Below are 25,567 nucleotides of genomic sequence, written 5' to 3'. Positions count from 1 at the left end.
GTCTCCAGGACCAGGCCCTGGACTGAAGGCGGCACTAAACCGCCGAGCCACCCGGGCTGCTCCTGATGGAATTTGATGTTGGAACAGATTTAAATAGATGATCTTGAAAAGCTAGGCCCACCACATCCCCCTTTTTTCACATACTTTGAGGACTGTCTTATTGATAACTATATGGAAAGTAGAAAATTGCAGTATGGAAATAAAGACCAGCTAAGTGCAAACAAGCCGAGGCATACAGCTTGGTATGGCAAGGACAGGAGCATCACCATCACTCGCTTCTGCAGGGAGGGGGATGGGAAAGGTTTACTGTGAAAGGAAAGGCCTCAGGTATGCTCTGATGGGAGGTTGTGGGCAGCTAACCAGGAGCAGGACTCCCTCTGTGATCCATTAGTACGTGTCTTTGGCTTTGGTGCTTCCAAAGTTAGAGGGCTCAAAAAGTAGGGAAGTTAGTGGTCATTGATGATGTTATGAATTCTGGGCCATTTGCAGAGTCTGTAGGTCAGAGAAGTCCTCAGGCTGTCATTATGCCAGCCCTGGTATAGTGGGAGAATTGGTTACTACACAAAGCTATGTAAAATTCCTTGTCATAGGGATTCTACGGGTGGAACATAGAACTATGAGAGAACCTAACAGAAAAGAGACTTGACCTAGTTAAGGAAAAGGGGAGAGGCCTCTCTGGAGGACTGAGAAATGGAGCTGAGATCACAAGGAAGGTTTCTGGCTTCCCTCACTCCACTATTTCTGCTCCTGGAGCATGGGCACTGTGTAGGGTTTGAAGGTAGGTGGACCTGGGCTCAGATCTTGGCACTGCTGCTTATGTTATTGAACTTCTACTCCCCAGTTTCCCTGCTTGTAAAATATGGATAGTTATGTTATAGAGCATCAGAGCCAAATGAGGCACGCCATCAGATCTCTTGAAATCTAGCATTCTCCTGTCAACCTTGGCTGGCTCCTTGGATTACTTGACCAGCTCTGAGCCACCTGTAATCTAGCTTTTGGATTTTCCCCGTTGAAAGTTCTCTGGGTGAGGGCACTTCCAGAGAAGCCTTTGATCTCTTGAGCTCAACAGCCCTCTCCTGTCCTCTTCTGGACATACTCTGTCACTGCAGCCATACAGCTCAGGGCCTCTGACAAGGAACGTGGGCTAGCTTCAGTAACACGTGGAGCAACTTTTGAGCCTGGCACCACAGTACATACTGCAGGTTCTAAGTTGAATAAAACCCAGTCCCTGAGCCTCGAAGTGCATACATTGTGAGAACAAAGAGCTGATTCAAATACAAAGGATTCCTTTTAGTGAGTGGCTATGAGAAGGTAAAGAGAGGCACCTCTAAACCTTTTTAAGTGTTGGGAATAGAGGTCTTCCTTGAAAGGGCAGTAGACATGCCCTGGCCAAGGACAGCGATAGCATGGCTATCTGCTGAGTGGGTATCTTCTGGGGGTACCGACGGGCACATGGGGAGGATAGGTTTCTTAGAACTTCAAATGTCAGACTTCATCTTGAAAACCAAGATCTTTACTTTTTGCCTTAACAGTCCTTCTTGCAAAAAAAAAAAAAAAAAAAAAAGCAAACAATTCTTAGTGTGTAGTCCTAAATAAAACAGTAACTGAGTACAGATTACTTTTTAAGAAGTATTAAAAATAATTTTATCTTAAAATTCTAAAAGTCCCCGAGTTTTATACCATGTATTGTAACTTAGGTTATGGATAAATAATTTGTATATTAACCAAGCATTTTCACTTGATATATGTGCTACAGAAGACTGTTTAAGTCAAAGGATATTTTAGAAGAAGTATCAAATTTGTATACACTGTTGGTTATATTTTGATCATTTAATTCTGGAAAAGAAACATTATTAAAGCAGAATCAAAATTTAAGAAATAATTTTTAAAAATCATTTGCCAAAAAAATGTCAAAATGTCTTGAAAAAACTAAAACCTGAACTAGGAAGAATTTAGACCCTATTTCTCAAGCATTAGCATCACCTAGAAGAGGTTTTAAAAATCCTCCCGCTAAGCCTGCACCCTTAGACCAGTTCTGAGTCTCTGTGGGTGGGGCATGTTTTTAGACCTCTCTCCAGTGGGATCCAACGTGCAGCCAAATCTTGCAAACCAACAGTTTTAGACAAATACATAACAATGTAATTAAATTTATCAACTGACCCAAATTAATCAAAATATTTGACCTTTAAATGACCTATCTAGCACTTGTTAGCAAAATAATTACCATGCACTGTAGCAGTGAGAGTCCCTAATGCCTTACAAGTCAAAACTGAACAAAGCTGAACTGGGACAAGGGTGATTTATTTTTTTAATGACCATATTTTAGCATATTATTTAGTAACATTAGCAACCACAGTTGCTATGAATTGTTCTGGTCTTGTTCTTAAAACAAATTAATAATGCAGATATCTAAGTATTCCTGAAATCTTTGCATTTGAGGAATTTTAATAATTACTTGCATGATTTTTCCTTTTGCATACATATGTCTCTGCTAGGAGATCAGAGAAGATAATTGTTAAAATGGCTCCAAATGTAGAGGGACAGATGGTGTTGGTAATCAGATATATGGTTCTCTACAGTCCCTTCCCACAACCAAGTCTCAGATTATACAATTGTCCAGTTGAGGATCCTTTGGGAAATTTAGAATTTTAATGCACACTAATAACCATCCAAACTTGAGTGAGATACATAGCATTTTTATGTTTTTATTCCTACAGAAAAGAAGAAACACATTCCTATCAAAAAAGTCCATCCCCCAGTGGGTGAATGTAAAAAAACTAACAAAATAACTTCAAGGCTATAACTGCTGTGAATTCAAAAGGCACAAACAAAACTACAGAACAAGTGAGTACACTTTCTTCATGTTTTGCAATGATCTATGGATGTCTTAACAAAATTGCATAATCCCCACCCAATAGCAGAATCAGTAAATAACCTTCTAAATACAAATGGATATACATGGTTGGATAAATGTTAAAAAAAAAAAACAAAAAAAAAACCCTTATTTTGCTTCCATGGTTCCACATGAATCTCTTAAAGGCTTTAGAGCATAAAATACACAGTACACCTATCAATAACCACAGGAAAAGTGTATGTTCTATATATTCTGTATTCTGTTAAGGCATCAATTGTAAGATGCATCCTAATTCAGAGACGTCACAATGTGAAAAATTTTAGGATCAATAAAATATTATTGCACCGTGTATATATCCTTCAAAAAGGAGACCAAAGAGGAAGGGAATGTGTGAATCCATGTATTTATTCACTTGGGAAAGAAATATTCCTCTTTTTAGTCTGAATTATTTCCACAATTAAATGTCAGAACACCTGGGATTTTTTTTTTGTAGTTAAGCATTTTATTGTTTTTCTTAACAGAATCCATAATCAGAAGAGGTCTTCAACCAAACTACCTATAAACAGAAAACCTGTTATATAAATTATACTCTATTTTTATAATCAAAATACTGTACTGGTAAAAATAAATAACAAACAACATACTTCCTTTTCATGTTTGCTACCAGACCCACAGGTATGTTTGTCCTTCTTATTCCTTATACTTGAAAAACAAATTGAAACACAAGAGGCATGCAAATTAGACCGATGCTAAGGATTTCAGATTATACTTGTCTAGGTATAGAGGAACACGATTTTGTTCTAAAGGATAACTAAATTGTTGCAGGAAACAAGTACTTCCTAACATGCTTGTAGTGTCCTGGTGTGCTAAAGTGTGTAAGTGTATTATACTATGTCATAGACTACAGCATTTTGTATTTTCCAAGTCTATCCAGAAAGTCTGTTAAGTCAAAAACGGAAAACAAACAATCTTCCATACACAACAGAAGAGTATTAATGCATTTTATGTTTTTTTACTAAGAACACTTTTTAGGTTTTTTGGCATTTTACATTCAGTGTCCATTGGCTCCTTCAGAGAGTATCCGTGAAGGCTCAGTAAATTTCGCAGTGAACAAGTAAAAAAGAGCTGGAGTGGGTACCAAAGCCAAAAGCGGCAAATCTTGCTCGAGTTTATCCACTCTGGAAATGGATATTATTCCATAGGCATGAAGTAACCAGTGGCTGAAGAGAACAATAAGTCTTTTCTTTCTCACCAGAAGATCATAGCAGTTCTGTATAATTTTTTAAAGGAAGAAAACAAACACACATTATCAGGCTGAATAAGCTAGATAATTTGTTGCACTGTAATTTAAATGTATTATTTGTTGGGAAATTGGCAGAATAGGAAGATCCTGAGCTCACCTCGTCTATGGATACACAATGAGATAACAGACACAGTGCAACTCTGAAAATGACTCAAAGACTGGCAGCAGACCTTCCACAGTTAATTGTAGAGAGGAGGCCACATCAAAAAGGGTAAGAAGGGTGGGACATGGTTAGGAACAAAGCCCTGGGAGAGCCTAACCACACACAGGAGGGACACCAAAAGAAGCCAAAGGATCAGAACCCCCACCAGTAACCCTAGGCCCAGGGAGCCAGCACTAGGAAAATGAGTCCCCATAACAGCAGGCTTTGAAAACCGTGGGCCTTACTTTAAGCATTTTTACCATCAGTGGCACTTAGCTCCAGGAGAGCTGGAAGGTAACAAACTCAGTAGTCCCTGCCATTAAAGAGCCAGCATATAATAGGTAAGTAATGAACCACTAAATTCTACTCCTGAAAATAATATTACACTATAGGTTAACTAACTAGAATTTAAATAAAGAGCCAGCATAACAACCCAGCAGAGATACAGCACAGAAATACCAGTTTGAAAGGCACCAGATGTATATGTGAAGGAGATTTACTAATCTCATAATGTGCAAGGGAGGGGCAGGGATCTTTAGGAAACTCTCCAAGACTAAAAGAGCCGGCGCAACCGTTTCTCCCCACTCCCCTACTTGCATGACCAGAAGAACATGTTCCACCTCACTTGCTAGCACCATGCCCAACCCACGTTCTCTTGCAGATTCACTCAGCAGGTGTCCCTCCAAAGTGGCTCCTGCCCCAACACACTGCAAACAACCCCAGGAGAGATGGCACCACTCCAAAGTGGCTCTTGCCCCAGAAAGACAATCACATACGCCAGTGTGTCTGCAATCCCAACAGCCAAACCTTGTAACTGAAAGTGCAGAGAAAGAATCCCACTACTCACTGCCACTGTAGTTGCAACAGCTTGGGGACCAGAATCTGCTAGCCCCACCAAAAAGCAAAAACCTCTTAGGGAACAGGGAAGGGAGAGTAGTGCCCTGGAGACTGTTGTAACTGCAGCCCCAACAGAATAGGGGCAGGAGTCTGGTCTGACTGCCGATCTGCCCAACTACAGGCCTTCAGTGGCCCCAGACTGGCACCTTCACAGAACAGGGACCAAGTCCTGCCTGGTGTGCCCTGAGCAGATGAAGTAGGCCATTGCAGCTGACTGGACTGAAGGCCAACACAGTATAGCCACTACAGCAGGGTCCATGTATCCCACATAGGAGACATCCATGAAGCACCTGATTCTGGGGAACGGAGGACATTGCACCACAGCACCTTTTCCTCAAATGCCACTACTTCAAGATCAGGAGATGTAGCTGACTTTTCTAACAGAGACAAGGAGACAGAAGAATAAGTCCCAAATGAAAGAACAGGATAAAACCACAGCAAAAGAGCCAAATGAAACACAGATAAGCAACATGCCTGATAAACTCAAAGTAATGGTCATAAATAAGCAGAGGATCTCAGTGAAACCTTCAATATATAAAATAGAACCAGAGATGAGGAACTCAATAACTGAAATGAAAATTACACTAGAGAAAAATCAATAAAGGATCAGTGATCTGGAAGACTGATGTAATAGAAAGCAGCCAAGCTGAACAGCAAACAAAAAAATATAATAAAAAATGAAAATAGGGTAAGGGAACTCAGTGACACCATCAAGCATAATAATATTCACATTATAGGGATCCCAGGAGGAGAGAGAAAAGGGGCAGAAAATTTATTTGAAGAAATAAAAGCTGAAACTTCCCCAATCTATGGAAGAAAACAGACTTCCAGATGCAAGAGCACTGACAGCACCTAATAAAAGTAATCCACGGCACATAAAAATTAAAATGGCAAAGTAGTGATAGAGATTTTATAAGCAGCAAGAGAAAAGAACGGAATTATGCATAAAGGAAACCCCAGAAACCTATCAGGTGATTTTTCAGCAAAAACCCTGCAGGCCTAAAGGAAATGGCATGATATATTCAAAATGCTTAAAGAAAAAAAACCTATAAAAGAATAGTCTGTTGTATTCAGAATGGAAGGAGAAATAAAGGGTTTCCGTGACAAAGTTAAAGGAGTTTATGACCACTAAACCAGCCTTACAAGAAAACATTAAAGAGAATTCTTTGAGTGGGAAAAAACTCTGTAATAAAGATTATGAAAGGAAAAAATGTCACAATATAAACATATAACAAAAGATATAAAACCACATATAAAACCAGTATAGAGATTAAAGCACAAAAGCGGTAAAATCAATATCTATAAAAATCAGTCAAGGGACTCAAAAAAGGAGGTAAAGTATGACATCATATACATAAAACATGGTGGGGGGGGGGTAAAAATTTAGTGCTTTTAGGATGGGTTCAAACTAAAGTGACCCATAACTTAATATAGACTGCTATACGTTAGAAGTTATAAATGAATATGGTAACCACAAATCAAAACCTATAATACATACATAAATAGAAAGGAATCCAAGTGTAATGCTAAAGCCATTAAACCACAAGGGAAGAGAAGGAGCAAAGAACTACAAAACAATAGTAAAACAAGTTAACAGAATGGCAATAAGTACATACCTATCAATAATTACTCAGTATAAATGGACTAAACGCTGCAAAGGACATAGGGTGCTGAGTGGATAAAGGAAAAAAAAAAAAACCTCTAAGTGCTGCTTTAGACTTACTTTAGACCTAGACATACATGCAAGATTGAAAGTGAAGGAACTGAAAAACATCATGCAAATAGAAGTTAAAAGAAAGCTGGGTTAGCAATACTTAAATTATTTGACAAAATAGACTTTAAAACAAAGATAGTAGGTACCAAGGGACAAAAAGGATATTACTGAATTAAAAAGGGAACAATCCAAAAAGAGGATAGAAAAATTATAAATACCTATGCACCCAAAAAGAGGGTACCTAAATACATAAAGCAACTATTAACAGACAGGAAGAGACTGACAGTAATACAATAATAGTTGGGGACTTATATACTCCACTTACATCAGTGTATACATTATCCAGGTTAATCAACAAGAAACAATGGCTGTGAATGACATATCAGACCAGATGGACCTAAAAGATATATTGAGAACATTCCATCCAAAAACAGGATTACATATTCTTTTTAAGTGTACATGGGATCCTCTCCAGAACGAATCACATGTTGGGGCACAAAAAGTCTCAACAAACTAAATCATGCCTTTTTTCCAACCACAACGGTATGAAACTAGAAATTACAAGAAGTCTAGAAAGAACACAAATATATGTAGGCTAAATAATATGTTTTACTAAATGATTAATGGGTCAACCAAGACATCAAAGGAAATAAAAAAATACATGAAACAGATGAAAACCACAACGGTTCAGTATCTTTGGGATGCAGCAAAAGCTGTCCTAAGAGGGAAGATTATAGCAATAGAGACCTACCTCAAAAAACAAACACCTCAAACTTAGCCTTACCCTTAAAGGAGTTAGAAAAAGAACAAAAGCCCAAAGCCAGTAGAAGGAACAAAATAATAAAGATGAGAGCAGAAGTAAATAGAGACAAAAAAACAAAACAGATCAGGAGCTGGCTCTTTGAAGATAAACAACATTGATAAAGCTTTAGCTAGACTCATCAAGAAAAAAGAGGCTGCAAATAAAACTAGAAAAGGAGGAGAAATAACGGACACCACAGATATAGGACTTTAAGAAATGAAAAACTATATGGTAATAAACTGGACAACCTTAAAGAAATGGATACATTCCTAGAAGCATATAGCCTCTCCAAAGTGAATCAGGAAGAACACTTGTAACAAAATAAAGTCCAAGACCAGATGGCATCAAAGGTAAATTATACCAAACATTTAAAGAATTGGGCAGCCTGGGGAGCTTGGCGGTTTAGCGCCACCTTCAGCCCAGGGCCTGATCCTGGAGACCGGGGACTGAGTCCCACGTCGGGCTCCCTGCATGGAGCCGCCTCCTCCCTCTGCTTGTGTCTCTGCCCCTCTCTCCCAATCTGTGTCTCTCATGAATAAATAAAAAGTAAAATCTTTTAAAATAAATAAATAAAGAATATCCATTCTTTCAAACTATTCAAAAAAAAAATGGAAAAGGAAGAAAAGTCTCCAAATTTATTTTGTGAGGCCAGCATCACCCTGATACCAAAACCAGATAGACACTACAAAAAAAGAAATCTATAGACCAGTATCTCTGATGAACATAGATGTAAAATTCCCAACAAAATATTGGTAAACCAAATGGAATAATACACTAAAAAAATTATTCTCCACAATCAAGTGGGTTTTATTCTAGGTTGTAATGGTGGTTCAATATTTGCAAATCAATCAAAATGATAAATCACACTGATGAGAGAAAAGAAAAAAACCATAGCACCATCTCAACAGATGCACTAAAGGCACCTAACAAAGCACATCCATCTGTGATAAAACCTCTCAACAAAGTAGATCTAGAAGGAAGGTACGTCAACATAGTAAGGGCCGCATATGAAAACCCTACAGCTAACATCTTACTAAATGGTGAAAAATCAAAAGCTTTTCCTCTCAGATCAGGAACAAGACAAGGAGGTCCACTCTTACCACTTTTATTCAACAGAATATTAGAAGTTCTAGCCACAGCAATGAAAAACCAAAAAAAAAAAAAAAAAAAAAAGGGAAAGACATCTGAATTGGTAAGGAAGAAGTAAAACTTCTACTATTTGCAGATAACATGATACTATATATAGAAAACCCTAGACTCCACCAAAAAACTACTAAAACTGATAAATGAATTCAATGAAGTTGCAGGATACAAAATTAATGAACAGAAATCTGTTGAATTTCTATACACTAATAACAAAGTAGCAGAATGAGAAAGATTTTTAAAATCCCACTTACATTGTACAAAAATAATAAAACCTCTAGGAATAAACTTAAGGAAGTGAAAGACCTGTACTCTGAAAATAATAAAACACTGATGAAAGAAACTGTAGGTGACACAAATGGAAATTCCATGATTTAATGCAATCCCTATCAAAATAGCAACATTTTTTATAGAACTAGAACAAATAATCAGCATTTTCTTGGGAATCACAAAAAAAAAAACCCTAAAGAGCCAAAGCAATACTGAGGAAGAAAAACAAAGCTGGATTTAATGACAATCCCAGATTTCAAGATACTCTATAAAGCTGTAATAATCAAAACAGTATGGTACTAGCACAGAAAGAGACACATGAATCAATGGAACAGAACAGAAAGCGCTGAGATAAACCCCAGCATAGTAAATTAATCTAGGACAAGGGAGGCAAGAGTAAATAAAACGAGGAAAGAGAGTCTCTTCAATAAATAGTGCTGTGAAAATTGCACACCTACATGCGAAAGAACAAAACTGGACCATTTTCTTACCCCAGACACAAAGACAAACTCAAAATGGACTAAGACCTAAATGTGATACCAGAAACCATAAAATTCCTAGAACAAAATAGGCAGTAATTGGACAGTGGCTAGATCTGTCTCCTCAGGCAAGGGAAACAGAAGCAAAAACAAAGTACTGAGACTACACCAAAATAAAAAGCTGTTACGTAGGGAAGGAAACCATCAACAAAAAAGGCAATCTAATGAAGCAGAGAAAATATCTGCAAGTGATACATCTGATAAGACGTTAATATGGGTGTGTATCCTATAACTTCTACAACTCAACACGCAAGAAACAATCTGATTAAAAATGGGCAGAGGACCTGGACAATTGTCCCAAAGACATAGAGATGGCCAAGAAACACAGGAAAAGATGGTCAACATCACTAATCACCAGGGAAATGCAAATCAAAAGCACAATGAGATGTCATCTTATGTCTGTCAGAGTGGCTAAAATCAAGAACACAAGAAACACATGTTGCCAAAAATGTGGGAAAAAATGACCTTCGTGCACTGGGAATGCCAAATGGTGCAGCCATGGTGGAAAACAGCATGGAGGTTCCTCAAAAAAATTAATCTGAAAAGATAAATAAATGCACTCCCCATGTTTATTGAAGTATTATTTACATAGCCAAGATATGGAAGGAACCCAAGTGTCCATGGACAGATGAATGGATAAAGGTATGGTACATATAAACAATGGAATACTACTTAGCCATAAAAAAGGATGAGATCTTGCCATTTGCAACAACATGGATGGACCTAGGGGTACAATGCTAAGTGAAGTCAGTCAGAGAAAGATAAATACCATATGATTTCACCCATGTGGAATTTAAGAGACAAGGGATAAAATGGGACAAAAACAACATCATCAACAACAACAACAAAAAAAAAAAAAAAAGAAAAAAGACTCAAATACAGAGAACTGGTGGTTACCAGAGGGGAGGTGGGTGAAATAAAGGGGATTAGGGGATTAAGAGGACACATATCATGATGAGCACTGAATAATGTATAGAATTGTTGAATGATTATATTGTACACCTAAAGCTAATATAACACTCTAGGTTAATACTTCAATGAAAATAAAATGTACTGTTTCCACGCAATAACCTCAGCATCACACCATGTTTGACCTAAAAAGGACCTAAGAAATCACTCATTACATTTTACAGATGGGGAAACTGAGGCTTTCAACAACCATATAGGCACTCAGCAGCAGCACCAAAACAGGAGGCCATGTCTCTAAATTCTAGTCCAAAACACCATTCAACCTTGGAAACACTATAATTTCTTCTGAGATATGAACTAGAAGGGAACTCTACATGATGGGCCTCCTTCCTGCCCTGATCCACCGCAGCTGAGTCTTATAGGTGGGAAGTAGGAGGTACATAAACTCAACTTCCTTAGTTTCTAGTATCCTTGGGGTCTGCTGCCTGGATAATTAGAAGGGAGCAGAAATGACATTTCCTTTTAATTTTTAAACAGCTCTGTAATATGTAGAAATAGGAGACTTCAAGTTATTACAAAAGTAGTATTTAAAGGTGCTAACAGGGAATCCCTGGGTGGGTCAGCGGTTTAGCGCCTGCCTTCAGCCCAGGGTGTGATTCTGGAGTCCCGGGGTCGAGTCTCACATCGGGCTCCCTGTATGGAGCCTGCTTCTCCCTCTGCCTGTGTCTCTTCCTCTCTCTCATGAATGAATAAATAAAATCTTTAAAAAAAAAATAAAAATAAAGGTGCTAATAAACACACTAAAATGTAATTTGCAGGAGGTTACTAACTCTCTCTTATTAAATAACTCATCAACTCACCAGAACTAAATTTCCTGATTCAGGTCCCTATTCCGATTCTTTATAGAGTGCTAATTGAAGTACACGAACATTTCATATGGAAGAGATTCCTGGAGCAAAGATCTAAGTTTCAGGCTAATTTAACTATCCATAGTAGTTATAGGTAATAAAAATTCAAGAACTTCATTTTATTGAACTATCCAATCATTCCCTCCCTCAAGTTTTTCCTTGGAATGGACAAAGGTGACAAAATGAATCTGCTTATCTTCTTTGAACATATTGTATTGTTGACTAAAGATTACACAGGAGAAATGGAGATAGTATACAAATGAAAAGATCTGAATCACCACAAAAACATTCGCTTGGTTCCTCTACTACTATTCTACCTGAAAGTCATTCCCTTTCACTCTTTCACTAATGCAATAGAAAAAGGAGCAACAGCAATGACTCCAAAATAGGTGACAACTTCCTTCTTTGGGCTGAACTTTTTTATGAAAGAATGAGAAAGCACACGTCTTTATCAACTGCAGTATGCAGCTGAAGGCTGTGCCTAGATTAGCAAGCAACATTTTTTTATTCCTTTCAAGTTAAAGGTATAACTCAGAGTTCTTTCTAACAGTGGCCTTCAATAAAATACTAAGATAGACAAAATGGAGATCTTGAAACAGGAAAAGTATCAAAACTAGTATGACTATAATATTATTTCCAAGTCACCGAAATATTAGAATGCAAAAGTAAACATCCATAATCAAGAAAATAAAATTGGGAACAAAATATAGAAGGGTATAAAATGTATTTAATACTGATGACTGTCAGTGTTGCCATTGTAAAATAAAGTGTAAAATTAGTTCTATATACCATAAAGCGGTTCATGTTTCCTTCAAAGTAGTAACGTTCAACATTTCAATAATTAAACATTTTCTATGTGAGTAAATTATGTGAAAAGATTGTTTTTTTTCTCCAACATACTAGGTACTTAAGCCTGCTACTGCACTAATTTCCCTAGCAAATACAACATTTTATAAACTTAACTAACATGCTAAAAGCTACTGAGTGCCATCAATTAGCTAAGGATTACTAAAACAATCAGTCGTACCTTATCATATCATAGGTAGATTCTCCTACTCAATTGCTAAATTTATTAAAAACAAACACACACCTTTAACAAAGGAAAAAAGATTTCCTACCTCTATTTCAGAAGCCGACATGTACACAGCCAGAGTAACCAAAGATAATACTAATATAATGTATGGGAAGGCATAATCTGAAAAACAAATCGGTATTATATTGAAAATTAAATTTTCTGAATAAACCATCAAAATAATTCAGACAGTTTTTTAAATTCTCTCAATAGTTGAAAACTTTCTCAACCAGTCCTTTGTGAGACTTAAGCCCTAATGGCCTAAGGCAGGGGTCAGGAAACTTTCTGTGAAGGACCAGATAGTAAATATTTTTGGCTTTGCGGGCCATACAGTCTGTCTCAATAACCCAAGTCCCCATTGCAATGGGAAACAGCCAGACAATACACAAATGAATGGGTGTGGCTATGTTCCAATAAAACTCTAGGAGCAATAAATTCCAAATTTCATATAATTTTCACACATTAAGAATTACTACTCTCTCTCAGAGCACCCCTCTCTCCATTTTTTTTAACCAAAATAAAAAGATAATGGTCAACTCAGACTCCGTAAGAAACCCACACTTCAGATAAAAATAGCCCTTTTGATAAGGGCAACACAACTCAGTGTGGGAATAAGAAAAGTGCAGAGGAATGTTGAAACTATCCTGGATAAGATCCCCTTATTTTTTTCTACTGTTTAAAAAATGTAAAACTATCCTTGGCCCAGTTTTGAAGACCCCTGCCTTAAGGCATCCATTGAATGTAATGATTAGTTTCTGTCTATGCATCTACAATACTAGTATGTACCAAACTTGGGAGGATTGAGAAAGTAATTATGCAAATAATTTTGTTTTGTGGTCCAAATGGGGGATGTTGGTTGAAAAAAGCTACATGGTTTTAATTACTCTTTAGAAAAGCTGCTATATCAGTAACCTCATCATTCAGTGTTCTTTATGTCAAAATTCTAGATATTTTGGGACGCCTGGGTGGCTCAGTGGTTGAGCATCTGCCTTCAGCTCAGGGTGTGATCCCGGAGTACTGGGATCGAGTCCCACATCAGGCTCCCTGCATGGAGCCCGCTTTTCCCTCTGCCTGTGTCTCTGCCTCTCTGTATCTCTCATGAATAAATAAATAAAATCTTTAAAAAGAAAATTCTAGATTTTTCTACTTCAAGCAAAATTTTTTCTTATAAAATACTTTCTCTTAAAATGTTTTCAATTTATAGCACACTAAAGCAAACAAAAACATTGAGAATAAAATCTTGAATTACTTTTCATATAATTATTTTAAAACAACTTCAATTTATGAAACCACTAATCATTCTACATTGCAGTGGAACCCATTTGGAACAATTTCAAATGTTAATTCAGAATGTAGAAACTCTAACTTATCTATACAGGCTCAATTCCAACTTACTAAGTAAATAACTAAATGCCTTGTTTGACATTTAAAACCTTTCATTTCATAGACCGTAATTAGGTCCTGAACCAACCACACACACACACACACATACACAAATCCTATTTAATTTATAAATAGTTAATGTTGCTAATGCTACAAATCTAAGACTGAGTAGTAAAAAGCCATCTAAGTTAAAAAGAGAAAGAAGTTTCTAAAAAGGCCCAAACTTGTGGGGAGTAGAGGGTGGTCTTGGGTTCATGGAAGCATTTAGGTCTTGCACTCAGGCATGGCTGTTACAAGGTTTTAAAATTTGAGATTTTGAGCAACTAGGCCTAGGGGGTAAAGCCTGAGAATCTGCATTTTCATTCCCCTAGTGGTTCAGATGCAGATCACACTTAAAAACTGGCTTCCACTGTTGGTGGGAATGTGAACTGGTGCAGCCACTCTGGAAAACTGTGTGGAGGTTCCTCAAACAGTTAAAAATATACCTGCCCTATGACCCAGCAATTGCACCGTTGGGGATTTACCCCAAAGATACAAATGCAATGAAACGCCGGGACACCTGCACCCCGATGTTTATAGCAGCAATGGCCACGATAGCCAAACTGTGGAAGGAGCCTCGGTGTCCAACGAAAGATGAATGGATAAAGAAGATGTGGTTTATGTATACAATGGAATATTACTCAGCTATTAGAAATGACAAATACCCACCATTTGCTTCAACGTGGATGGAACTGGAGGGTATTATGCTGAGTGAAGTAAGTCAGTCGGAGAAGGACAAACATTATATGTTCTCATTCATTTGGGGAATATAAATAATAGTGAAAGGGAATATAAGGGAAGGGAGAAGAAATGTGTGGGAAATATCAGAAAGGGAGACAGAACGTAAAGACTGCTAACTCTGGGAAACGAACTAGGGGTGGTAGAAGGGGAGGAGGGCGGGGGGTGGGAGTGAATGGGTGACGGGCACTGGGTGTTATTCTGTATGTTAGTAAATTGAACACCAATAAAAAATAAATTAAAAAAAAAAAAAAAAAACTGGCTTCCAAATTCCAAGCAGGTAGAATTTGTCAGACCTCTTCCTAATAACTTCTCATCAACCTATTTTATTTGCTTTTTCAAATATTTGCTTCTGTTGCTCTATTCAGTAGTTACTAAGTCAGAAAGCTACTCTATTCTCCTATTCCCTCACCCCTATGTTTAGTCAGTTACCTAGTTAACTGATCTTCAAAATACTCTCCATTCCCAGTGCTTCTCTGCTTTAGGCCAGTCAGACTTGGCTAGCTGCAATAACCTCTTAACTGATCCCCCAGGTCCTCATCCCCTGCCAATCCATCTTCTACACTGCTAGGAATTTTCTTTCTAACTTGCATGCCAGTCTTCTGCCTAAAATCCTTAAAGGGTGGGTCTCTATTCCCTAGAACAAGAATAGCAACCTCACATACCCACAGAGGCCAGCCAGGCAGGTAAACAATAGAAGTGGACCAAATCTAAGACAACAGGAAATGGTAGGAGCTAGAAGGAGCTATACATTTTCAAGTACTATGCAGGCCAACTGAAACAATACATCTGTAAACTAGAATATAAGGGATAACAGACTTCTGACTAGTCTCCAATTTCCTCTTCCCTTGGCCTCACCTTCACAGTGCCATCCTCCTCTAGAGTCAAATTCATTACCAAGCTACAAAATGATGCCAGTCTTGCCTAGCCCCTTTAGACCAGAAGACTTGCCCTCTGTACCTTGGTAGGCTCCACGTAGATGGCATCTAACATCCCTGCAATATTCAATGCCACATATTCAAATAAGTACTATACTACATCATCTCAGCTACTCATAGCTTTCCTACTAGTATGTCAGCCCTTTAACACCAACTTTTTCCTATTCTTCTTTTGAGTCATATTCAGTCTAAATAGTTGAATAAATGAATGGCTACATTGAAATAAAGAATATACTGAAGATTCTTTTACTGTATCTAAATGGCTTTAATAAAGGCACTCAAAAATTGAGGACATAACTTAATAATAAATGTTAGTACATATCATCAACAGTAACTTCCATATATTACATGCAAAAACAAGTTCTTGCTTTTTATTTTTTTTTTTAAGTTCTTGCTTTTTAATTCATACTCAGGTTTTTTAAATATTCCTACTTAGTTTATAAGCTTCAGATACAAAGTACTCTCTAAATAAAAATCAGCTTTGACTAACTTGAGACTATTCCATCCCAAGCAGCACATTTTTTGTTTTTATAAGACTGATTATGTTTTAGCAAAAATATTTTCAAGGATTAAAAAAACAATTTAAAGATCCAAAGTTATAGAGAATATACTGTTTATCAAATATACAAATATATTTCATTGACTTGACCCGTCAAACTTACATAAAAGGCCTCCACCAACTGCCTGAAGCACAGTTAAAATTGGGAAGAAGTAAAGTGCAGCATAAATACTTTTAAATCGATCAGACTTTCCTAACCCACAGGCAATCTTCTTTACCAGAAGGGGTCGGAGTAGCATCATGAATACCAAGCAGAATGCATAATAGATAAATACAATAGTGTACCTGTAAAATAAGTCAAGGAATCATAACATTGAAATTATGTTTTAAAATATCTATTACTGATCAATTTAAAATCAGATGCTAAAAAAGGTTTAAAACGTATATTAAGTCAACCTACTAACTCAAAGTTTTAGTAATGTAAACATTTTTTATAGTAAGTTTCTAATAATAGAAATTTGCATGCTGTTCCGTGTCTCATCTAACTAAGTTCCCCTCAAAACTACAATTATCAGTATAGTATCCCGGTATTTTTCAGTCTGTAAGGAACAAGGCTATATATACCAATGGAGAAAATAATCAATGTAATAGTGTTCCAAAGGCTCCTGGTAATTTTGTGCCATTACTTTCTGTTGACCCACAAAAGAAAAAAATTTTTATAACTTTTTTTATAAAGTCCTGAAGCTTTTTTTCTTTTTAAGTTTTGTTTTTTTTGTTTGTTTGTTTTTAGTAATCTCTATGCCCAACCTGGGGCTTGAACTCACAACCCCAAGATCTCAATCCTGAGATCTTCCAACTAAGCCAGCCAGGCATTCTGGGTAGTCCTGCTGCTTTCTGAAAAGTTTAGCTCCAGTCTAGCCATCTAGTTACAATTAAATGGCTATGTAAAGTAAATAATATGTATAAAACCAATATTAATTTGTATGATTAATAAAGCAGACAGGCCACTGCACAGTGACTGTTGGTAAAGCTACTGAGAAAAAATATATATCTACTTAATTCAAATTCTGATCAATGAAGTTGTATGAGGATGTGGCTGTATGGCCACAGAATGAGGGTCGAGGGCACCTATTTGCCATCTGTTCTTAGAATTTGCTGACTCTCCTACTATATGCTTTATAGATAGTATGAAAAACACTATCTATGTGACCAGCAATAAATAAATCTGATTTTGTGTTAAATAAGATAGTTATATATAATATCTGATTCCCTTATTCAGTTCTTTAAATAGAACGAGGTTAAGTTGGCAGTCCCCTGGATAATATACGAAAAGAGAATAATTGAAACTCTGAAACCAAATGAGAACACTTTACTGGTCTTTTATATACAGTATTATATATAAATTATATGTATATATATAGAGAGAGAGACAGCATATATACAGGAAATAAGTAATTTACAGGGCTTAATAGTAGGCAGGTGGAAAGATGTTCATATCTCTGTATCTGGAACTTTTTACATTGCAGGTGTTTTTCCCACTTAGTACTCTTAAGAACCTGCAGAAAAAGGACTATTTTCTTGAGCATATTATGTAATGGTAACTTGCTACAACTATGGGAAACTCTCATATTACACCTTTACCAAGAAAAAACATCAAAATGAACATGAAGAGAAATTCTAAAAATGAAGTAGTCTGGCACAGTATTACATAGAGTCTTATGGATTTAATATTTTTAAAACAAAACATTCTCATGAAAATTATAAACATTTGCTTTGGAAAAAAACAAAAACAAAAAAACATTAACTCTAATAATAATGCCAGCTACTATCTTGTATGTAAGGCACTGCACATGGTGTCTGATATGTGCAGACTTATTTAATCCTCAAAATCACCTTATGAGGTACCATTATTTCCATTTTTACCAATGGGAAAACAGAGGTTACAAGCTCTTAACATGATCACGTCACCACAGTGGCTCCGGATTCAAACTCAAGCCTGTTTTTAGCTTCAAAGCCCACACTCTTTCATCTATGTCAGATATTGCTTCTCTGTTGCATATCATAAAGGTTTTCCTTAAAACTCTCTTTTAAAGAAAACAGATATTGCTTATTTTAGAAATGCTTCTACACACTTCAACACCAACACAAAAATACTTTCACTTGTATTATACTAAGATGCATTTCTATTCCCTTCCCTAAAGAGAAGAAAATCATTTCTATCTCCCCCATTGCCTAGAAGCCATTTTTCAATAATCTGTTGAAATGAATACATTTATAATTATCATTTTTTAAATGATCTTCAGTCTATATAAATACTTACAGAGGGTAGACAGCTTCATGAGTACAGTGCACTGTGGTAACATAGTCGGGACTTGGATTGTAAAGCATCGTATACCAATCAGAAAGCATTAGTACTCGACATGAACGGATATACAGAACACCAACCGGATCACTCACAAGTAAGGTGATAATAGCTGCCATACTGCATTCAAATAATGCAGTGATGTGCTGGAAAAGTGCACTGGAACTAGTAAAACAAAAGTAGCACAATTACCAGAAAATTTTCACTATTTAGATGGTTTTAAGAAAACTTGTATGTTCCAAATACAGATTCTAAAAGGAATGTTTAACTGATAAATCCTGAAACTAAAGTATCTTCTAAATAGGTCAGAAAAGTCAAACATGAAAACCACTTGAGTTTAACCCTCCATCCTAAAAAAGGGATTCTCATCCCAGATAACACTATGCCAGTATTTTCTAAATGTAAAGAGCAGAAATTAAAATGTTCCTTTATCTCAAGTGACTTGCCCAACTGTTTAGAATGTCTTAGTTACCTATGCATCATTATCTTAAATATAAAAAGCACAGAAAAAAACTATATTAATACAGATTAGTTATCAAGTATAATAATAAAAATTATAAGTTCATCATCTAACTCAATAACTAGAACATTAGCAACCTGTATTTACCTCTGTTCCTTCCTCATTCCCTAATCCTGGCTCTTCCCCAAGAGGTAATACTATTATACTAAATTATACTAAATTCTCTTTATCACTTTTTCTGAAGTTTTTATTCCAACTAGATTATGCTTCAAAACCACTCTGTCTAGTTTTGCTTATTTTTAAAAATTTATTTATTTGAGAGAGAGAGAGAGAGAGAGAGAGAGAGAGCGCACACATGAGCAGAGGAGCAAAGAGAATCTTAAGCACACTCCCCACTGAGCATGGAGCCTGACTTGGGGCTTGATCTCACCACCCTGAGATCATGACCTAAGCCAAAATCAAGAGTTGGATGCTTAAGTGACAGAGCCACCCAGGCACCCCAAGTTTTGCTTATTTTTAAACACTATAAAGTGATACACATCTTTTTTCCATTCAAAATTACATTTCCAAGATTTATCCATGGTATTGTTTATACCTAAAGTTGTCATTTTCACTGCTGTATAATATTCTGTGTGCCCATTCCATTATCCATTTTTGGTGTTTTCCAGTTTAATTATAATGTGAATAGGTATGAATTTCTTCTTTATTCTGCTTGGAATGTGTTTTGCTTCCCCAGAAGCAATTCTGCAAATCTATTTTTCACGATTTCTGTAAAATCCAAATATATCTTTAAATGTTGGTTCTCCTTCATTTTCTCTATTTTTTCTGAAGACTCTTATTAGAAACTATGCACAAATTTAATAAAACTTTTCATTCTTACACAAGACTCTTTCAGTTAACTCTAGCTCAGTTTCTCTGGAAGCCAAAGAAGGGTAAAATGTCAACTTTACTGCCAGGCAACACTACTTAGGATACGAACAATTCCTTGATTGGCCAACTGTATCTGGATTGAGGAGAACTATAAATAAGCAATAAGTATCTGATGGGGACACCATGGTCTGGTTTGACTTCAGCAATTCTTATAACTGGCATGTCCCTTGCAGGACTCTGGCAGCTATACTTACGTGGAAAGGTTACAGAAACACTGGCTCCTTCAGGGCAAAAGACCTTAAGCTTGGACTCCCACACCCACTCAAGTGTGTATTTTATCTTCCTGCAGCTGAGCTCAACTGCTTCAAAAGTTGATGCTGCCTTGTAGGCAAGTTGTGTTCCTTCCAGGTAAACTAGTGCCTGTTATGACCTATGGTAGACTCTAGATAATGTTTAATTGAACCTAACTAGATTCCCAGCAGGTATTACAGACACATATTAGTTTCTTAACCTATGCTTCATTTCTCTTAATGTATTTCCTGTTTTCTACCTCCTTTTCTCTCAGCATTGCATTATTTCTTCAGATACATGTATCTCCTAATGCACTAATTCTGCCTTCAACTGTTTAATCTGCTGACCTACCATTTTAAAAATTTCATTTCTAGAAGTTCTTTTTGTTTTTTCAAACCAATCTGTTTGTTCATTCCCAATAATTTCTTGTTGACTCTTGGAGATCTTTGGGACTACATCCTTCATTTCTTTAAGCACTATACAAGCAGCAGTTTTATGGTGTATAGCCGAAAACCCATTCTCTGCAGTCCTTCGGAAGCATAACTATATTGTTTGTCTACCCACTCTCATAGTGATTTTATTTGGTTATCATGGAGTATACAGTCATTAATAAATACTGATGAGTAAGAGTTTTATGGGCCTAAACTGAGAATGGAGAAGCTGCAAAGAGGATCTGCTACCCACTACCATCTTGGGCTTCAGCCTCTTGAGAGTCCAAGCTTCACACTGGCTGCCTCAGATTCAGTACCTGCTGCTGGCAGCAATTAACTGCAGGCAACAGTCCATTCCTACTGTCTGCTCTGTCACTCTGGCCACAGCTTAGGGTGGGTTGGTTTGTTTTCTAAAAAAAGAGAATTCTTGGAGATATCCCATCTCCCGTGAGACCAGCAATGTATTAAATAGTATTATCTTTTCCAAACTTCAATTATTTCTTGCAGGAGTGTCACTTGGAACTCCTAATTAGCCCATATTATTGGAAGAACTCCTGCATGATTTTACACAGTTGGAAATAGTGAATATGTAAAGAAACATTTACAATTTCAGATAATATAATCTAGTATTTTGCTTCCTTATAGAATTCATATTTTTCGAAGCAATATCCCAACCTCCTTATTTCTTGCTATTACTTTTGTAACCTTACTAGTCTCTTTTCTCATCATGCCCCCTTTCAGTCTGTCTACAGCCAACCACATAATCTTTACAAAACAAAATCAGATCCTAAATCTCCCCTTATTAGACTATTCAATGAGTCCCACTTGTCTTTCAGGAAAAATACTCTTTACCAGCATTATTTTCTACATATCCTGCCCATGCTACCTTCCTTTTCTCCCCAAGGCTCCACACATGTGGGCATGCTTCACTTACCTATCTGGCAAGCTGTGTATCCTTTAAGAACAGCTCTGGAGCTATCCCCAGGTCTAATGAATATTTCCTAAGATTCCTGTAGCCCCAAATCTCTTTATATCCTGGTCTCATTAGTCCTTATTTCTCATAGGACACTCAGCTCTCATTTCTTGAATATACTGTGTGCTTTTTGGCCTCCATTACTTTTGCACATCTTTTTCCCGCTCTTTCTTCAATTCCTATCAAAATCTACTCACTCTTCAAGTCCAGCTTAAAGTCAGTTTTTTCTTCTGTGACACCACCCTATTTTGAGGAGGCAAAATTAATTTCTTTCTTCTATATTCCAGTCTTAAAATGCTCCAAAAACCTCTATTTTGGAACCTCATAAATATTGTGATGGCTTGTCTATCTCAACCACTGGACTGTGAGCATCCACATTTCAGGCATCTCTGAATCTGGCAACCCAGTACAGCATCTGGCATATTGCAAACATCTTTAATGATTGCTGAATGAATACATCTTAAAAGTTATGAATTACTTTTCATAAGAACAAATAAGAACAAATCACATAAGAAGCACAGCTTCTCACTATACTGCATAAAATTACGAAATTTTGATTATCTTTGCCTTGATCTTTAAAAAAAAAAACAAATTAAAAAAAAAAATTTTAATACTCAACTCTGGGGAAAGCAAAAGTACCAGAAAGGAAAGTTCTGCTGAGAGTCTGGCCCATGCATTCTCAATGGGTGACTTCACTCCTAAGAGGGAAAGAATTGGCTCTTGGGGATAAAATAATCTTATATTTATTATATATATATATTATATATGTATTATATATGTATTATATATATATTATATATATAGGATGCACACAAATATATATAGCACATAGATGCATATACAACATAAACAGATAAACATTTATGACATTAAAATTTTATTGGGGTAGGTGGAATTAGGAAAAAAGAGTATTTAAAAAGGCTCCTTATTTAAGGAAGTGACAATGAATAAAAGGTTGAGAAACTCTGGTCTAGCCTGAGACAAGTAGACCTCTACTTCCTTGGTTACAAGGGCAACATCTCAGGAAAATGCAAATGATGGCTCTTATGTACTCTGCTGCAAATTTCCTAGGCAAAGCATACCTAAATTATGCAAACTCCTTCTTTTTAAACCCACTTGCTTTTCCCGCCTGAGCACTAATCACTCCTCGGCTCTACCCTCAAACCAAACCCCACCCTTTGCTCCAAGACTCTCCCTCCAAACATACCTGATGTTTTAATTCAAATGCATTTGGTAAGTTACATCTCTATACCCCCATCTCTTCCCTGCTTATGGCTGATAAGTTCCAACCAACTAGCTGAGCAATTATTCCACTTTAGCTTTCAATTTATCACATCTCCTTTCTTGCCTCCATCTCTCATCGTTCTAAACAGAAATTAAAAGATGAGAGCTACTTTTTAAAAAACCTATTCACGGTTCAATCTGAAAAAGAACAAATGCTTTTCCAAGATAAATAATCAGCCTGGATTTATTAGGTAGGATCCAGAAAACTACTAATTCTATTTCCATAGGCCTATCCTTTCCACTACCATCCACACTACTGGAGTCGAGCCATCCCTACTTCTTGGAAAGTCTTCTAATATGCCTCACCTCTAATCTACCGTCTACAGAAGTCATTTTCCTAAAATATACAGCCAGTGATGCTACTTCTCTAAACAAAAACCTTCACCAATAAATCATTCACTCAGCAAATACTAAATGAGCACCTGTTATGTGCCAGCTGCTGTGCTGGTTTCTGGAGATTCCATGGAAAACAGAGATGGACACTGCCTTCACAGACTTCTAATCGGGAGATGGGAGGTAATAAACTTAACCATAAACTGTATTGAATGCTAAATGCAAAACAAAACCAATAAAATGAAGAATGCTATTAAAAAAAGAAAAATAAGGGGGACAGACCTACTGTAGATTGGGTCAATGAAGTCTTCTATGGGTATAATTTAAACTGAAATCTGAAGGGAAAAAAAGCGGCTAGGTAAAAAGTTGTAGTCAGAAGGAGAAGAGAGCATCTGAGGCAGAGAAGAGGTGGTGAAAGGGAAAGGACCTAAAGCAGAAAGATACTGAGAAGATACTAATTTAGCTCCTCAATCCCAGTATAAACTTTTTCACTTCCTTGAACCTTCACATTCTGGAGGCACCTGAGTGGCTCAGTCTTTTAGGCCACTGACTCTTGGTTTTGGCTCACATCATGATCTCAGGGATGATGCCCTGCCATCAAGCTCCACACTCAGCGTGGAGTCGGCTTGTATCTCTCCCTCTGCTCGCACGCGCAAGCACGTTATCTTTCTCAAATAAATAAACAAACATACTTTCACATTCTGGTCTCAATCTACTTTCCCCACTCTCCTGTTTATTACCCTTCTCTGATGAGCCATCCATACTGACCAACCCAGACTTCCAGTCCCACCTTCGATACAGCAACACATTTCATACCTCCATGCCACTGTTCCTGCTATTTCCTCTGCCTAAAATGTTTTTTTTTTAAAGATTTTATTTATTTATTCATGAGAGACTCAGAGAGAAAGAGAGGCAGAGACACAGGCAGTGGGAGAAGCAGGCTCCATGCAGGGAGCTCGACGTGGGACTGGATCCCAGGTCTCCAGGATCACACCTCAGGCTGCAGGCGGCGCTAAGCCACTGCGCCACCGGGGCCGCCCCTAAAATGTTCTTTTGAAGTCTTTCACATTCCACCAGGCACAATTTATCTCTTATATTATTTGTGATTCCAGAGTATTTTCTTCATAATGCCTTTTTTTTTTTTTTAATTCATAGAGGCACACAAAGAGAGAGAGAGAGAGAGGCAGAGACACAGGCAGAGGGAGAAGCAGGCACCATGCAGAGAGCCTGATGTGGGACTCAATCCAGGGTCTCCAGGATCACACCCTAGGCTGCAGGCGGTGCTAAAACCACTGCGCCACCGGGGCTGCCCCTTCATAATGCTTTTTTTTTATAGATTTATTTTAGAGAGAATCTCGTAACAGACTCCCCACTGAGCACAGAGCCTACATGCAGGCTGTAGGCCTGGCCCCCATGACCCTGAGATCATGACCTGAGACAAAACCAAGAGTCAGATGCCTAGCCCACTGAGCCACCCAGGTGCCCTTCATATTTAAAAACTGATTTATATTATAATTAGTTGTACACACACTTGTCTTCTCTATAAGATTATGACTATAAACCACATCAGTTATTTACCTCCTCCCCTGATCTAAACATAAAACACAAAAAAAAATAAATAAATAAATAAAAAAATAAACATAAAACACAGAGCTCAATAAATGCATGTTGATTTAATGTTTAGTATCAGTTTTCATAATTAGGTTGCAGCTATATCATTTTAACTTCATTATATATAACTAGTATTAAATCAAATCACAAAGAATTTGTTCAATATACAGTTTGTAATCATAATCAATTCTTTGTAGAAAACCCATAAAGACTGCAATTGAGAAATGAAAATTCTTTCAAGATCATTTAGAGTAAAACAAAGGACACTTCCCTTTATAATTACTGAGGCATGCCTTATCATTTAAGTTCTCTTGCCACAGTCAGAAGTAATCAGAATATAAAGCAAAAACAGGTTCACCGCAAAATTATTTCATAAGATCTTCTAAATTATCATTATTCTAACATCAGTCCATCCAGATACATTCACACAAAGTGCTAACCTCTTTTTCCCCGAGTACCATTCAATGAAGAACCAATGTAAAACAAGAGGAAGCATAGCCATAAATCCAAGATACAGCCAATCATAAAGTTCTGGAGACTCTGTGCAAGGCTGACAATATTTCTGTGCATTTGTTCTCTGTCCTCTCGGACATACCTACAATATAAAAACAGTATTTTATGTACAGATATTATTTTAGAATATTAATATCCCAAAGTCATTCTATAAAGACATCTCATTTCAGTTTAAACACATATATATATGCGCATCTTGTAGAAATAAAAAAGAAAGTGCACACGTAAAAGAAATCTACATTGTATTTGGTTCATCTGTATAACACTCTTTCAAAAGATTCCTTTTGCT

General features: G+C 36.9%; 2 protein-coding genes across 8 annotated transcripts in view; one reads left to right on the top strand and one right to left on the bottom strand.

Moving 5' to 3' along the window:
- Nucleotides 1–25,567, top strand: part of CCDC175 (coiled-coil domain containing 175) — a 96,634-nt gene that overhangs the window by 63,739 nt on the left and 7,328 nt on the right. The window contains exons 20-21 of one of the 2 annotated variants that reach the window (XM_072838770.1): nt 2,718–2,844; nt 3,376–3,670. In XM_072838770.1, coding sequence (XP_072694871.1) covers nt 2,718–2,803 — 86 coding nt within the window. In that variant the 3' untranslated portion in view covers nt 2,804–2,844; nt 3,376–3,670. Of the gene's footprint in view, nt 1–2,717; nt 2,845–3,375; nt 3,671–25,567 lie in introns of those variants that run through there. The other variant, XM_072838771.1, reaches the window with a different exon arrangement.
- The window catches only part of JKAMP (JNK1/MAPK8 associated membrane protein), a 39,022-nt gene continuing 16,788 nt past the window's right edge, over nt 3,334–25,567 (bottom strand). For all 6 annotated transcript variants that reach the window (XM_072838775.1, XM_072838776.1, XM_072838778.1 and 3 more), the window contains 5 exons: nt 25,206–25,360; nt 18,471–18,677; nt 16,314–16,495; nt 12,600–12,676; nt 3,334–4,124 (listed from right to left, as the gene is read on the bottom strand). In XM_072838775.1, the coding sequence (XP_072694876.1) occupies nt 3,906–4,124; nt 12,600–12,676; nt 16,314–16,495; nt 18,471–18,677; nt 25,206–25,360 (840 nt within the window). In that variant the 3' untranslated portion in view covers nt 3,334–3,905. The remainder of the gene's footprint in view (nt 4,125–12,599; nt 12,677–16,313; nt 16,496–18,470; nt 18,678–25,205; nt 25,361–25,567) is intronic.

The sequence above is a fragment of the Canis lupus genome, chromosome 9 (assembly GCF_048164855.1).
Source record: "Canis lupus baileyi chromosome 9, mCanLup2.hap1, whole genome shotgun sequence".
In the NCBI taxonomy this organism is placed as follows: Eukaryota; Metazoa; Chordata; class Mammalia; order Carnivora; family Canidae; genus Canis; species Canis lupus.
This window is presented reverse-complemented; position numbering and strand designations above follow the sequence as displayed.